A 15,174-nucleotide genomic window follows, 5' to 3' on the forward strand; every position below is an offset into this window, starting at 1 on the left:
AGATAAATATAAAAGCTGGCCAAAGAGATGTGCCATGTGAACACTTTTTGGCCCTCTTTTATATAGATATATATAGATTTATCAGAAGTACAAAATCCTAGATTATATTTACCAGGCTCAATACATCAATATTCCTCCAAGAAATTCTATCCAACTCATCATGAATCATCGGCCTTCAGTCAGACGGCGGGAGTGTGCATTATCCAAAGACGATGGATATGACATGACAAAATCATCAAAACCACCGTGATGGTCAAATGTTAGGCCAGCTGATGAAACGCCAAGTGCTGATTACTCTGGTAAGGCCACAACAGGATTTGTTGTGTGGTTGGCCTATACGAAGGCTCTGAATGAGAGCATAACAAGCCTAACTTTAAGACCAACTCCACTTGCCCTTGAACAAAATCTATGCCTATGTTTAGATCAACAGCCTCAAGAATATTTGCCCCTATTCCAGCACGAGACACATGCAATCAACCAAAATTAGATCATCATTGTCTTGTCTTGGCTCTATCGGCCTCCTACCACAGGCAACTTCAAGTAGAAAGGCTCCAAAGGAAAATACATCACTACTAGGTGTTGCCTTGCCTCTTCTAGTATGCTCTGGTGCAAGGTAACCACCAAGAGTACCAACGACACGAGTAGAGTGAGGATCGGTTCCATGACCATATTAGCCTCGCGAGGCCAAAGTCTCCTGAACCTTCCATTTAGTTCACCATCCAATAGCCTTAATGTCTCGATGAACCACTACATGGTCACATTCTTTGTGTAGGAAAAATAGTCCTTATGCTACGCCTCTAATGACTCTGAACCTTTGGTTCCAATTGAGGGTAAATTTTGGTTGGTCGAATACGTATTAGGCATGTATTCATAAACCAAAAGCAACTCTCCTTTTCGCCTGCAATATCCTAAAAGTGGTACTAAATTTCTGTGTTGGATACGACCTATGCTTACAATCTCTGCAACAAATTCCTTCATCCCTTGTGATTCTTGAGTTGGAAAATTTAATTAGACTACAAGGAAATTATGGAAATGGAAAAACTAAATAAATACAAACAAAGACTACTTTATTTTACTTTTGTGGCAATAAAAATGAGTGAGCTTAAACATATGTGCCTGCTCATATCCAGGGTGTATTTCCAGCATGCTAAGTCATCAAAGCCCGCATATAATGCTATATACATACAACTACTCAATGTGCTGAATACGAAAATATTTAAATAGGCCTTACACAACAAATCAGAGGATCACAATATTAGCCATAAGACTACCGCACGAAACATTCAGCAGGCAACAACAGGAGAGGTGTGACAAATAAAAAACTCGTCCACGGCCAACCATCCTCCCTCTAGACCCTAGACGTAGTATATCATGCCAACTTCAATGAGACTAATGTGAGGAATATTAAGTGCCACAGCGGGGCCCCTACAATTTTTGCGCAGAAATGAATATCCAATGTCAATAACAAGCTTCTTCAAGAAAGAAGATGATCTCCTCGCCTTCACGTAAGAGTGCCCCATAATATATGCGACCCCTGCCTCTTTTGCCTGAATTAAATCTGAAAGCTCATCCCTAACAGCTTGATCCATGCCTGGGTTTTCCGGCAAGCGAAACCTTACTCGGCGCCTCCTCATCTGTGGGTTCTCATCATCGTAAGCAGATCTTAGACTCTGGAGAGTTAAAGATTTGCTGCTTTGAATGGAATTACTAATACCAAAATCCTCCTCTGAGACAAGTAACGTTGAGCCTGACTGTACACTTCTCGTGCTTATAACTGCCATCCTCCCATCAAATGATGGACTCTCAGAGCTTGACAGTTGTGGCTCCACTGCTTCCATTTGGATGAACTCTGCTATACTCTGGATGAGAAGGTCCTCAAAATTCCCATCATCTCGCTGTATGTCCTTGTAACCATATCTGACAATGCAACGGTACATGCGATAGGGTCTTGGGCAAATGCGACCAATGAGGAAGCGCTCCTCAGGTGAGACAAATGGAACTGGAACAGATTTGACACATACAAACACCAGCACACTGTGAAATGCAGGGAGATTCGTAACAAAGTGAGAGAAGATAGATGGGACTCCTGTTGCCAATTCAGAGTATATCAGCCCTATCCCTGGCACGCGAACAATACCAAGGCTGGGGCCCAAGCCAAGGAGCCATTTCAATGGAACTTTATTGTGCAGGTCAAAATTGTACTTCTTGCGAGTTCCATAGTGCCAGACAAACATGATAGCCAAGAAGACAAACGAGAGCACAAGGGAGACCCATCCTCCCTGTGGAATCTTGATGAATGCGGAAGACAGGTAGACGCCTTCGATGAGCCAGAATAAAAGGAGAAAGGAAGTGGCAAGTGCAACACTTCTTTGCCACACAAAAATTATGACAAGCGCCATGAGAAATGTCGTAATAAACATAACTGTCATGCAAGCTAAGCCTGAAAGAAAAATAAATTCATAAGAGAGGCCCATACCAAGAATTATGTCAAAAGAAAGCTTGAATATAAACAGCAAGATGAATTATTCGAAAGTCCGCAGTAATGCAGAAAGAAAATCAGTGTCATGTCCCTCCTGGCCCTTTTCATACTTTCCACAAGGGATCACTTTCTTATGTCCTTTTTTTGGATTTGCCCCCCCCCCCCCCCACACACACACACAATTAGAAGCCCAACAGTGGCTTTTCCACTTTAGTTCCATCGCGACTTGAACCCCCAAAACCTCATATGGTTGTAGGTGGTTGGTATACTCTCTTTAGTTAATATGTCATGAAATCTGAGATTCCTTCATGTTCACATCATTCATCATTTCGATTTCATATGTGTTTATTTTCATCAGGGTTTTTCAAAAAGAAGACCAAAGACACTGCAAAAGGCACAAGGAGAGGCTTAGAAGCATGTTTGAGGAAACAAATACACAATCATGAAGAGTAATCAGGTATAACAGAAATATTTGGCAAACACAATTACTTGTGAACATTTTAGCTCAGGCACATTGGACGGCTTAATGTTGGATATGTCAACATTCTATTTCTTCACCTGCATACCAATAAATATAATACTACCACAGATCTGACAGATGCATAAGAAAAATTCAATTATTTCGGAGGGTGATATAATTGGGATAGTTGCGAAGATCATATAATGGGGATTAGTCTACTTTCTATGAGAATGAAATGTAGGAAGGCAGTATCATACAGTGGAATTTGAAGAATTAGAATAGAGATTGTCAAAAGACTAGTAGGCTTACCATATGCATTTCCAATTAAAGTGGTGTCCTGAAACCCAACAGCCACAGCAAGGGTCAGAATCATTAGGATCCAATTTATTTCTGGGACATAGATCTGCCCTTTAATATGCTTTGAAGTGTGGACAATCTTGACCCGTGGGAAGCAACCCAGTGCATTACATTGCTTCACGATGGAGAATGTAGCAGTGATTACAGCCTGACTGCCAACAATGGCTGCAAGGGTAGCGATAACAAAGACAGGCCAATATACAATGTCTGCAAGAGAATCAAAGAGCAGCAGTTTAGTAGGATTGAACTTAATTAATCAAAAATCTTGAGAATAATCAGACTAATATCTGAAAAGGAACCGACCAGGTATTGAATTATAGAAGCTATTTGGAATTGAAGCAATGTTTTTGGACAGGAAAGCAGCTTGACCCATGTACTGTACCACCAAGCAAGGGTATACAAAAAATGGAAATGCAATCTGCATAAGAAAAAAAATCAGTCAACTTGGTGCAAGTTCCTCGAATCCAAGTAATCATATTATGCAATATGATCTGCTAACCACTAGGACAGTTTACTCGTTCCGTTGAATAAGAACCATTTGGCTCCAGTTGTCCATGCTATTCTATATGTTTCCGCTCATTATGGATTCCAAATGTTTTACTTTTAGTAATTAATATGAATTCCAAATCTTAGACACAGTTCCTCGAAGCTACTTCAGATGGATTTCAAACTTACGTTAATGATGTTATCTAAGTTCCTCTATGCTCAAAAGAAAATGAAATACTAAATCAGAGTCTCGATAGTTGCAAACCCTATTTATTTAACACAAAATGGAGCTCATTTTCCCAATGCCGCGATGACTTATAACCAGCTGTATATATGCACCTAAAACATGTTCCTACCATTGCCGCATAATCCAACTAGTTTAATCTGCATTCAGGATCTTCCAGAAAAAGAGTATTTGCTAACCTAAATAGAGAATTAGAACAGAACAGTCTCCTGAAGGATAGTTTTATGTGTTTGTTGCTGCAAAATGCTCGACTTACCCTCATTGAGGAGGCAGTGAAATGACCAAGATCTGCAAACATAGCTTCAGTACCTGATGGTAGATATATGAATTAGAAATCGGATTCCAACTCTAGGAAATTTTAATAGCATCTCCTTCAACAAATAGTAAGAGGTTCCTCGAAAAGGCTGCTACGAGGCATATACTTGAATAAAGAAATACTGTATTAGAGTCAATACATGTACTGTACCTGCAATTGAGAGGAGCACACCTCCTAGAGAAATCCAACCATCTTTCCCAGTTTCCTTAAAGAACTTGATGATATAATATGGAGAAAGGGCAGACACAATTTTGGGATTCCAAAAAATAGTATTATACAGCCCAATGACAAAAATAGATATCAACCAAATAGTCACTATAGGTGCAAACAAGAATCCAACCCTGTGGGTTCCAGAATGCTGTAGAGCAAACAGGCCAACCAATATTATGCAAGAAAGAAGTAGCACACCACCTACGAAGAAAGATGCATGAATGGTCAATGCCTCAGACCGAAGTAAGATGTTGACTACCTAAAAATTCGTCAACTTTTGCAAGGAGGTATATCAAAAGTATACGTACCATGAGATAGATGTTCAGTAGCAGCCTGGATCCCTGATATTGATGATATAACTGCCAAAGTAAAGAATTTCTTAGTTAAAAGATATACTCAAATTCAACTGCGAGTTCTACGACTTCAGGCATCCACTTTTTGGGATACTTTTTATAGAATATCTGATGGCACCACATGCATTATATGGTGCCACTTATTATATTATAAAAGTTGAAATCGCTATCTAACATTCGGTGGAAGCAACTTTAAAACTTCTTTTTTGCAAATTCAAAAGGCAACCGGCAAAATACCATATAAGGAGGCATCTATTGTTAGTATTGTCTACCTGACATTGCAGGAGTCAGAACACCATCTCCTATGACCATACAAGCACCTAACAATACAACAATAAGCAGTATTGTGCGTGACTTCTTATGCTTCTCAAGAAATCTCTTCAATGGTAAACAAGATGCCGACTGCCCGGAGAATCCATATTTGTAAGCTTTATAGTTCCTCATCTGCTGCCTGTTGGTTGGGAAGTAGACTAAACTTTGCATGTCTACACAGCAAAGAGTAAAGAGCGAATGTACCCCCTAAGGTATTTGGTCAAACATCATCAGGTATTAGTATTGTTCCACAAGTACTGATCAATTTAGAGTCTCTTCTGTACATACCTTCACCATTATCATCTGCACTTAATACAATGAACACATATTTGAGCAAAGGAATGAGCGTTATTGTCCAGAAGATCAGTGAAAATGCACCAAATATCGCTTCTGAATTCTGATGATTTTGCAACTTCCCCACAAAGATACTCCTATAGACATAAAGCGGAGAAGTGCTCACATCTCCATATACCACCCCCAGACTTTGGTATGCCAATAGTAGATTAGTGGAAATATTCACCAGAGTAAACTGCAAGGCGAAAAGATCCAAGGCGTGAGTGGTCTCATACACAATCAGCAGCTAGAGAAAAGCACAGATGCAATGAGGCTCCCTCCCAGCAGACCCACTTCCCCCCCAAATAAATCTAAGTTTGGCTTATGCATGTGCCATGGAGATCTAGAGGCAGACTGTTACAGATGCAAACACTAGAAACGTCTTCAAGCGCATAGTATTTTACTAGATCTAATAGAAATCTCATGACCTGAAAAATTCTGGAGAAGAATACAAGGCAGTGTTCAGTTCAGGCAAAGGTTTTCCACTTCTTATTTTCTAAAAGATTTCACAATTTTAAGGTTTCCTTTCTCGCCTTCATTTTCCACTAGGTGTGTCAGTTCCATGTTTTCTCAATAGAGGTTGTTTAAATTATTATTTAAGGAAACCTAAAAGCAAAAATATTAAATAATGGTTGCAGTGCTGAAGCTGCATTTTAGTGACAAAGTCAATTAAAGATCATCGCCACCTGATTGTGTTTGTGAAGACAATGGTCAAGTTGAGCTTGCTAACTCATGTTGTTTGATTAAGGTTTGTCATATTTTCGAAGCTTTTTTTCAGTATGGATAGTAATGAGGATAGCAGTTCCTTTTTGGGATAGAGATACATGATGAGTTGATGACAGAAGATGGCACATGGACTGTGGAAAACCAAAATGGAATCTGGATTTTTGCTGTGGTATAAATGTATGGCAACTGGGAGAGAGAGAGAGAGAGAGAGGAGTTCAAATATGCAAGTCAGAGGAGCTCCAGTAGGCAAGGTTTAAATGCCTAAAATCATTAAGTTTCGAACTGTTAGATTGAGTTCCACATTGGTTGGGGATTGGGCTGGTGGTCTCCTTATATGGACTTGGGTAATCTTCCATTATGAGTTAACTTTTGGAGTTGAGTTAGGCCCAAGGTCCATTTTTATCATGGTATAAGAGCCATGTTCATCCCATTTTCGACCCCCATGTTATATTGTCCACATTTCAGTTGTCAGGTGCGGGTATCCACATACGGGGACGAATCCGAGTATCGGATTCGGAAAAATCCAAATTTTAAGATTCAGGGGTGTGGATCCGGATATGGATACGGGTATGGGGATTCAGCTAATAAAAAATAGAGCTACAAAAATATTGTAAATTTTGAGAGATATTCAGCGAAAAACTTACATGAATATTGTAGAATTCAAGCTTTCATTCTCCAAGAAGGACATTATTCTTTCATTCTCCTAAACCTATTTTATTTTTGATTTTGAGAAATCAAAATCTCAATTTTTCTCCCAAATTTGTCGATGGACTCCGGTCAAAGTGCCCGAAGATAGTTGACCGAATCCGGGACGTATCTCGCTCCCGTCCCCGTCTCGTATCGGGACGGGGATGGCACCAAAATCGAAGAGTCCGCGCAACTTAGGATTTAGGAACATTTGTTTTAGACATATGAGACCAATATATAAATGTCAAGATATACCCCAAAAAAAAAAAAAGAGACATGAGATAATACCCCAGCTATTTAGGATAATAGAAAGATCTAATTTATCCCAACCTACCTCCTCTCCTCTTTTCTTCAAGTACAAGAGATGCAACTATTGAATTATCTTTCATAAAAGTTACCAACATTAAATAGAAGGAGAAAGAAAAGCTAAAATCTCTCTGGAGAAACTGCAAGTTGATCTAGTGGTAGTCATTTTGTTTGATAAAGGCGCTATTGTGTGAAGACAATTTTTCCTATAAAGATCAAGGGGTCTTCAGTTGATCACATGTTAAATTGGTAGAAAATGTACTACTCGAGGGCAAATTTGTTGAGAAGGAAGTGCAAAAGTTAAAGGCAGCAAAGACCAAGTGGAAAAAATTTCATAGCACTAAGTAACCCGCGAATCTTTCAGTAAAAGGTGTTTCAACCCTTAATTTTGTTTAATTTAAAAGATTTTATGCAGTGGTAGCAGAGAATACTTCCTCCTTTCTTCATCCTTAGCTAACTATAGAAACAGAGATGTGTCAGGACTGCAAGTTCCCATCATACTAAAGCACTTTAGGTTCAAGGGGTTCAAGCGAAAATACAAGCTGAAAATATGAAGGAAATTCAGAAGGGAAAGTCAAACATTAAACATTTTGTTCCACCCAATAAAGATTGCAACTTAGCATGTTTTGACTCTTCTTTAGGTGCTATTTGTTTTAGTTTCCGTCCGCTTGAAAATCCACGTCACTGTCATTAGCCTAGTAGAGAACCTAACTGCAAACTACAAACATTAATCTAATAATTTATTTATTACAAGGAAGTAGTCAGAGTGACACTTAATGTCCATGAAAGCAAGCATGCTATAAATTGTATTTGAGGCACACAAGCTTCTTTTAGTCCAAGTCCATTAGATGCATCCATCTCACACAACTTTAACTTTTACATGAATAATGGAACCACATATTGAAGAAAACAGTTTTCTTTCAGCTAGTTCCATTTTATACGCCAATAAATAACAAATTAGTCCAGAAGAAATTTAGCTGCAGCTTAGAGTATTATTAACTTCCTTCAACAGCAGCTCAGTGGTGTGTAATCTTATAACAGTTTATCTGAATTTCAGAAGAGAGTGCAGGCGCTGAGGCACATACTTGTACACATGCACTATCAAAAGGCATTAAGATGTAAGCCTGGTGAAAGTATGAAGAGAACATTTCTCACCTTGGAAGTCAATTTCCCTTTTCTCCTCTCAAGATGGATTTGTTGACCCATCCCCTCTTGTCCAACAGCATGGATTGATTCCTCGCCCCCATCTGCAGCAGGGGGACGCGATTGCTTCTCTTGCCCATGATCAATATCTACTTGATACATCTATCTGCCATTTTTGTAAAACATTTTTGATTACTGATTTTAATCATACCGACCAAAAAATAACTAAAAAAAAATCGGGAAAATAAGCTGTTAATGCAAGAAATAAGAGTAAAAGCTGCAACATATAAAAGATTGTGATCTCTGTTTGGACAACCATTACAGTAGAAGCTGGGAAAAGTTTGCTGAAGCTGAAATTGTGTTCCAATTGTTGGCAAATATTGAAGTTCAATATTTATAGTTACTGAAATATCGATGGCTAAGCGGGCTCGTAGTTTTTAAAAAAAAAATGATAGTGGGAGTTGAAGACCTGTGAATGGAAGGTTTTCTTTTCTTTTTGGGTGAATGGAAGTTGAGAATTTGCAAAAGCTTCACTCGGAACAACTTCCAAACCACAATTTCAAAGACTTAAAGTTCGAACAGTTGTTTTGCAACTTTTGCTAAGAAAAAGTCAAACAAACACCAACTTTAAAAATTATTGACATGTGAAGTTCGAATTCCACAAACAAACACCACCAGTACTCAACATTTGGAAGAATTACTAAACTAAAAACAAATAATAGAGGAAAAATTAAGCTGAAAGATAAGCCATTTACTCATCGCAACAACAACAAAAAAGTCAAGCCAACCCATTCTATAGCCAAAGTCGCATGTCAAGAATCTTAACGATATGTAAAGCAATGTGAACACCCTCTAAAAGAAAAATTATATGATGCTTCACTAAAAAAAAGTTGTTCAAGATAGAGTGATCAAAAAAAACATAATAAGTGATCCTTGCGAATCCAAGTAGCCAAAAACGAAAAGCACCAAAGGCTGTTGGTGCTTTAAGCGCATAGCGCAATTAATGTGTGGGCTTCGCCGAAAAATAGTGCCAATGATGAAAAACAAAAAAATAGAGTGGAACTACTATAACTCGGCTATATACATGATGATGTTCCCTTCAAGACAGAAACCCTTGACGCCTACACCAAAGCAACAATTAAGAGAGTCAAAGCACACAACCTGAGCTTCAGGCTTAAGCACGCTTTAAGAGAGCCTTTAACAGCACTGTTGCAGATTTGATGAACACAAACCAACAAAGATATTAGCTGTAAAAAATCTCACCATTTTATTCATAAATAAACAAAAACAGCAATAGCCACTAAATTATCTTAGCAATTCACTAAAGTCGAAAAACGAATATGAAGTAAAAACAGATAAGTAACTACTAACAATGGGCAATAGCAACTGAGCAGTCAATCAGTATAAATCTGTTACAAACTAGTCTTAATCTTCTTCTTTTTTGGGTTTAACAAGTAGTTTTAACATTGTTTTGTTCTTCTAATGGATGAGAGAATCTGCAACGAAATTTGCAATCTTTCAAAATGTAAAACATGAAACAGCAAAGTCAACTCCATCTGCACAGATCGCATTTCCATAAAGAAAGAAAAAAAGGGTTAAACAAATAAAAAAAGATTCAGAGAAAGAAGGAACCTTTTTTGTCAATGGCACAATGAATTGAGAGAGATGGTGGTACTGAATTGCGTGTATAGGAAAGGAAGCACGTGAATATGATGGATATTGGAGAATGGAGATCTACTGCTGCACTGGGTTCGGGTTCGGGTCGGTCGGGTCCACGTTCTGGTTATAGGATTGCTCAAGTTGGAAATACATGACATTATTGATGTACGAGCAATAATTATATCTTATGTTATTAGGAGTTAGTCTTAGATGTTACTGGTCAGTTACTGATGTAGGGCTTTATCTGCTGGATATTATTATATTTTTCATTTTTTTCGTACTTTCTATATTTCTTATATTGTTGTTATTTCTGTTTTATTTTATGTTATGTTATGTTATTTTATGTTATTTTATTATGAGTCTATTGATAGTACTAATATATCGTCTCTTGTCGCTTTCTTGAGCCTAGGGTCTCCTGGAAACAGTCTCTCTGCCCCTCGGGGTAGGGGTATGGTCTGTGTACATATTATCCTCCCCAGATCTCGCTAGTGAAATTATACAGGGTTGTTATTGTTATTGTTGTTGTTGTATTGATGTACGAGCAATTTGTTTTGTATCCTCGTGACTTCTGTAGGAAAACGATCAAATTGTCCGTAGCCATTTTTCTAGTGTCAATCATACGTGAATCAATTTGGTTGCACCTCAATAATTTTGTCATACCTGTTACTATCTCTTATCAATACAGATAGGGGTGTTCATAAAAATCCGAAAACCCGAATCAATTCGACCAAAAAAATCGATACTTTTTGGTTTGGTTTAGTTTGGTTTTGAAATTTAAAAACCGAACCAAATCGAATATAGGAGTAGCTATTTTAAATTTATTATTATATCTATATGTATGTATACTTTTATACAAAGTTTTAACAATTTTATAGTAAATATTAATCGTTTGCACTTTTAGTACATTTCTTTACCTTTACATTCTAATTTAATTGGTAGTTTTCTTTTGTTAAGTTTATAAATCTATTTCATGTTAAAAAATAATGTATTTTTAATTGAGTCCTTAAATTATTCATCACTGTTTGATTCAGTTATCATCAATATATCTTGGTAAATAATAGATTTCTCAAAGGGCAATTGATTTGATAGAGTTACGTTGAAAATGTGATCACCGAAATGTGTGTTTGGTAGTGTATGTCTTATAAGAAAAAATTGATAAATAACAGAAAAAACCGAAAAACCGACATAAACCGAATCGAGAAAAAACCGACTTAATTGATTTGGTTTGGTTCTAATATTTAAAAAAACCGACTTATTTGGTTTGATTTCTTTTTAGGGGAAAATCGATCCAAACCGAACCATGAACAACCCTAAATACAGATATATGACTCTGCCCAAAAAGATCTAAATAAGTAGAAAGGATATTATTTAGGGTCTGCTTGAAAAGCCATGTGTAATTATCTGAAGATATAATTAGTAGGGTGGTAACTACACAATCTGGTAATTATATAGTATAGTAATTATAATAATCTATTTGTTTGCCACAATATAATTACAGTATAATTCTCACTGTCATGTTTGATTGAACAAATATAATTACATAGTTAAATAAAAAATATCAGATTAATATGTGGATAAGTCTTTACAAATTGACATATATATATATATATATATATATATATATATATATATATATGTATGTATATGTGTGTATATGTAAATGATAAATATCAAAAATAATTTACTATGAGATATTTAAAATAAATATTATTCTAAAAACTTATTAAATAATTATAAAGTGATAAATAATATCATAAAAATCATCTGTATCTTATAAACAAATAATATAGCTCCTTAAATTAATAAATAAAAATTCCAATAATGAATTTAATTTTTTCACTAACTCATGAGAATATTTAAAAAGTTACATATGAGCATACAAAATATTTTCTATAACAAATATTTATTCCAAAGGCTAGAAAATAAAACTAGTGAAATATAAAGCAAGCAAATATTAATGCATAAAAAATACATAGATATGAGAAATATTAGACATTATCTATAGTTAGGTATTTAAACTATATTTTTTTCTTTTAAACAAAAGTATTAAATAAATATAAGTTGATAATTGATATCGTAAAAGATATTCGGTACCTATCTTTTAAATAACTAATATCTTAATTTAAAATAATAATAGAAAATTCAATTTTTAAATTTAATTTTTTACCAACCTATATGAAAATAATATGAAATTTATGATTTATTTCACTATTTACATAATAAAAATATAGACATATAGATATTATATCCTAATAATTAACTATACTAATGAATAGAAAATAAAGCTAGTAAAATATAAAATTACGTTTAACAACTAAGAAAAATAAAACAAAAAGAAGTAAAATGTGAAAAGTCGCAAAATTATATGAAAATACATATAAGCAACACATTGAAAAGTTAAAAAGGATAATAAGAGAAGTAAAAGAGAAATATTGTAAAAAGAATAGTAGCATTTAATATATTTAAAATAAAAAATTATATTAACTTATAATTACACAGTATAATTATTAATAATTCTCACCTCCCTTTGAAAATTGGAGAGTGTAATTATGTTTACGTAATTACACCCAATTTTATGATGACGAATTACTTGGTCAGACAAGCATGTCAAACTGTGTAATTACATTCAATTACACTCAAATCCAATTTTTAGTGGCTTTCGAAATATGCTCTTAACCTTTTTGTCTCTTTTGGGAGATATTCAAGATTTTTAACAATTTCATTGATTGCTAGATCACGCCATACTTATTTTTTGTTATTGACTTTATGTACCTTAATTTAGGATTACAAAAGTAAATTAGTCTAAACTAACAATTGTACTGGCAATTGTACTTGCTAAGACTTTTATCAACTGATACTCCCTCTCTTTCGAATTAACCAATCAAATTTACTGTAGTCAATTTAACATAGGAGAATTGATGTAATCAACTAATCAAGTGTTTTCCTATTTTTATTTTTGTCCGCATTTAGTGTTTGGTATCTGTGTTGGAGTTCGATTAATTCGGATTCGCAGGGCCTCATTTGAGGGAAAACGCTCTCTACCGATAATTTTTTTTATACCAACGGCTCGAACCCGAAACATATGATTAAGGAAAAAGCACCTCCATCCGTTACACTGCATCCTTTGATTTGTGTTTCTCTATATTATGGTATGGCGTCAAATGAGACATTGGGGGGGGGGTGGGCTTGTATGTATAAATTCCGTAGGCAAGAAAGTTTAAGAAACATACGCCATTAATTATCTTTAACTCTTGCGATGTTCAAAGGTTAAGCAAATTAATAAATTTGTGTCTGATAACGACTAAAGGTTCTTTTATTTACTTTAAAAATTAAGCGTGGCCTACTTAATTATTGTTACCATTTCTCAAAAAATTAATTTAATTATTGTTGAAGACGACGTTGACTCGCCAAAAGACATAACATTATTTTGAAAAAAGATGGATATATGGCAGAAGAGTTGGTAGTATTGACCTTCCACGAAATTACGTACTTGTCATGAAAAGTTTATAATGTCTCCATAGAATGGGTGAAAATCATTTTTCCTCCGGAAGTTTGCGTTAAAAATCAACCTCCCCCCTCTTTCAATATTAGGCATCTTCGCCCCTTTACATCAATATTCGGTCATTGATCGATAGCTTTAAAATATTTGACCAGTCATTATAGGGGCAACTCGTAATTTCACTTTTTTTTAGTGGAGTGCTCTTGTAACGACCTGGTCGGTCGTTTTGAGAGCTAACTCCCCGATCCCCTATTAACTGCTTTCCCCGTATCTATTTCTGTTATTGTGATTTGCCGGGATGGTTCATCTTGAGTTTCGGAGTGTTTTGGGACACTTAGTCCCTATATGAGAGCTTAAGTCTTAGAATTTTGACCGTAGTCGGAGCAGTGTGAAGACTGCTCCGGAATGGAATTCTGTCAATCCTGTTAGCTCCGTTAGGTGATTTCGGGCTTAGTGGTGTGTTCGGATTGTGTTTTGGAGGTTCGTAGCTTATTTAGGCTTGAAATGGCGAAAGTTGAATTTTGGAGTTTCGGGCCGATAGTGAAATTTTTGATATCGGGGTTGGAATCAGATTCCGAAAGTTGGAGTAGGTCCGTAATGTTGAATATGACTTGTGTGCAAAATTTGGGGTCAATCGGACATGGTTTGGTTGGTTTCGGCATCGGTTGTAGATTTTTGGAAATTTAAGTTCATTAGGTTTTGATTGGAGGGTGATTCGTGGTTTTAGAGTTGTTTGATGTGATTTGAGGGCTCGACTAAGTTCGTATGATGTTTAAGATTGGTTGGTATGTTTGGTTGAGGTCCCAGGGGCCTCGGGTGAGTTTTGGATGCTTAATGGATTTGAATTTGGACTTAGGCAAGTTTCTGATATGTTGAACCTGTTGTTTTTGCACCTGCGGATTTTGGACCGCAGGTGCGGAGCTGCAGAAGCATCTTGGTGATCGCAGAAGTGGAAAAGGGCCAAGGCATCAAGGACCACAGATACGCCTGGGAACCGCAGATGTGGAACCGCAAATGTGGCTCAGTGACTGCAGATGCGGCCCTAGCCCGGATAAGTTGTTTTCGCACTTGCGATGCTCTTTACGCAGGTGCGTCCCCATGACCGCAGATGCGATAATCGCTGGGTAGAAATATGAAATTTCGAGGGTTTGAAGTTCAAAACATCAAATTCGATTTTGAGCTCGGGAGAAGGCGATTTTGTGAGGTTTTTGAAGATAAAATCAGTGGGTAATGATTCCTAACCCTATTTCGTGTATATTTCATCAATTTATTGTTGTTTTACTCATCTAATCAGGTAATTTGAGTGGAAAATGGGAAAATTGGGGGAAAAGTTCCCTAACCGAGTTTTTGGGTTTTGATCGAGTTTTAGGTGTCGGAATTTTGTAATTTTTGGATGAATGATCTCGTGAGTGAATGGGTGTTCTAAATTGGTAACTTTTACCCGATTCTGAGACGTGGGCCCGGGGAGGATTTTTGGGCGTTTTCCTCTTTTCTTACCTTAGCTTTGAATTAATTAGTTAAACTAGTTGCTTGTAGTTTTATTTACGTTATGCAATTGATTTGATTAGATTTGGGCCACTCGGAGTTGGATACTCGTGGCAAGA

General features: G+C 36.3%; 1 protein-coding gene across 1 annotated transcript; it reads right to left on the reverse strand.

Annotated features, from left to right (window-relative positions):
• Nucleotides 1-1,046: 1,046 nt before the first annotated feature.
• Nucleotides 1,047-10,225, reverse strand: LOC107769615 (potassium transporter 4-like). Its single transcript, XM_075219795.1, has 10 exons — nt 10,045-10,225; nt 8,425-8,578; nt 5,506-5,746; nt 5,178-5,390; nt 4,861-4,911; nt 4,493-4,753; nt 4,283-4,335; nt 3,600-3,714; nt 3,249-3,503; nt 1,047-2,440 (listed from the first exon to the last, which is right to left on the reverse strand). Exons 2-10 carry the CDS (start codon nt 8,572-8,574, stop codon nt 1,356-1,358), a joined length of 2,424 nt encoding a protein of 807 aa, XP_075075896.1. The 5' UTR covers nt 8,575-8,578; nt 10,045-10,225; the 3' UTR covers nt 1,047-1,355.
• Nucleotides 10,226-15,174: the final 4,949 nt, after the last annotated feature.

Source organism: Nicotiana tabacum, chromosome 8 (assembly GCF_000715075.1).
Source record: "Nicotiana tabacum cultivar K326 chromosome 8, ASM71507v2, whole genome shotgun sequence".
NCBI classification, from domain to species: domain Eukaryota; kingdom Viridiplantae; phylum Streptophyta; class Magnoliopsida; order Solanales; family Solanaceae; genus Nicotiana; species Nicotiana tabacum.

Coding starts and splice junctions, on each gene's coding strand:
- LOC107769615 (XM_075219795.1), bottom strand. CDS start 8,574: ATGTATCAAGTAGATATTGATCATGGGCAAGAGAAGCAATCGCGTCCC. Junction 5,747..8,424: donor AAGGGAAATTGACTTCCAAG/GTGAGAAATGTT, acceptor TTCGCCTTGCAG/TTTACTCTGGTGAATATTTC. Junction 4,912..5,177: donor TCTGACTCCTGCAATGTCAG/GTAGACAATACT, acceptor TTACTTTGGCAG/TTATATCATCAATATCAGGG.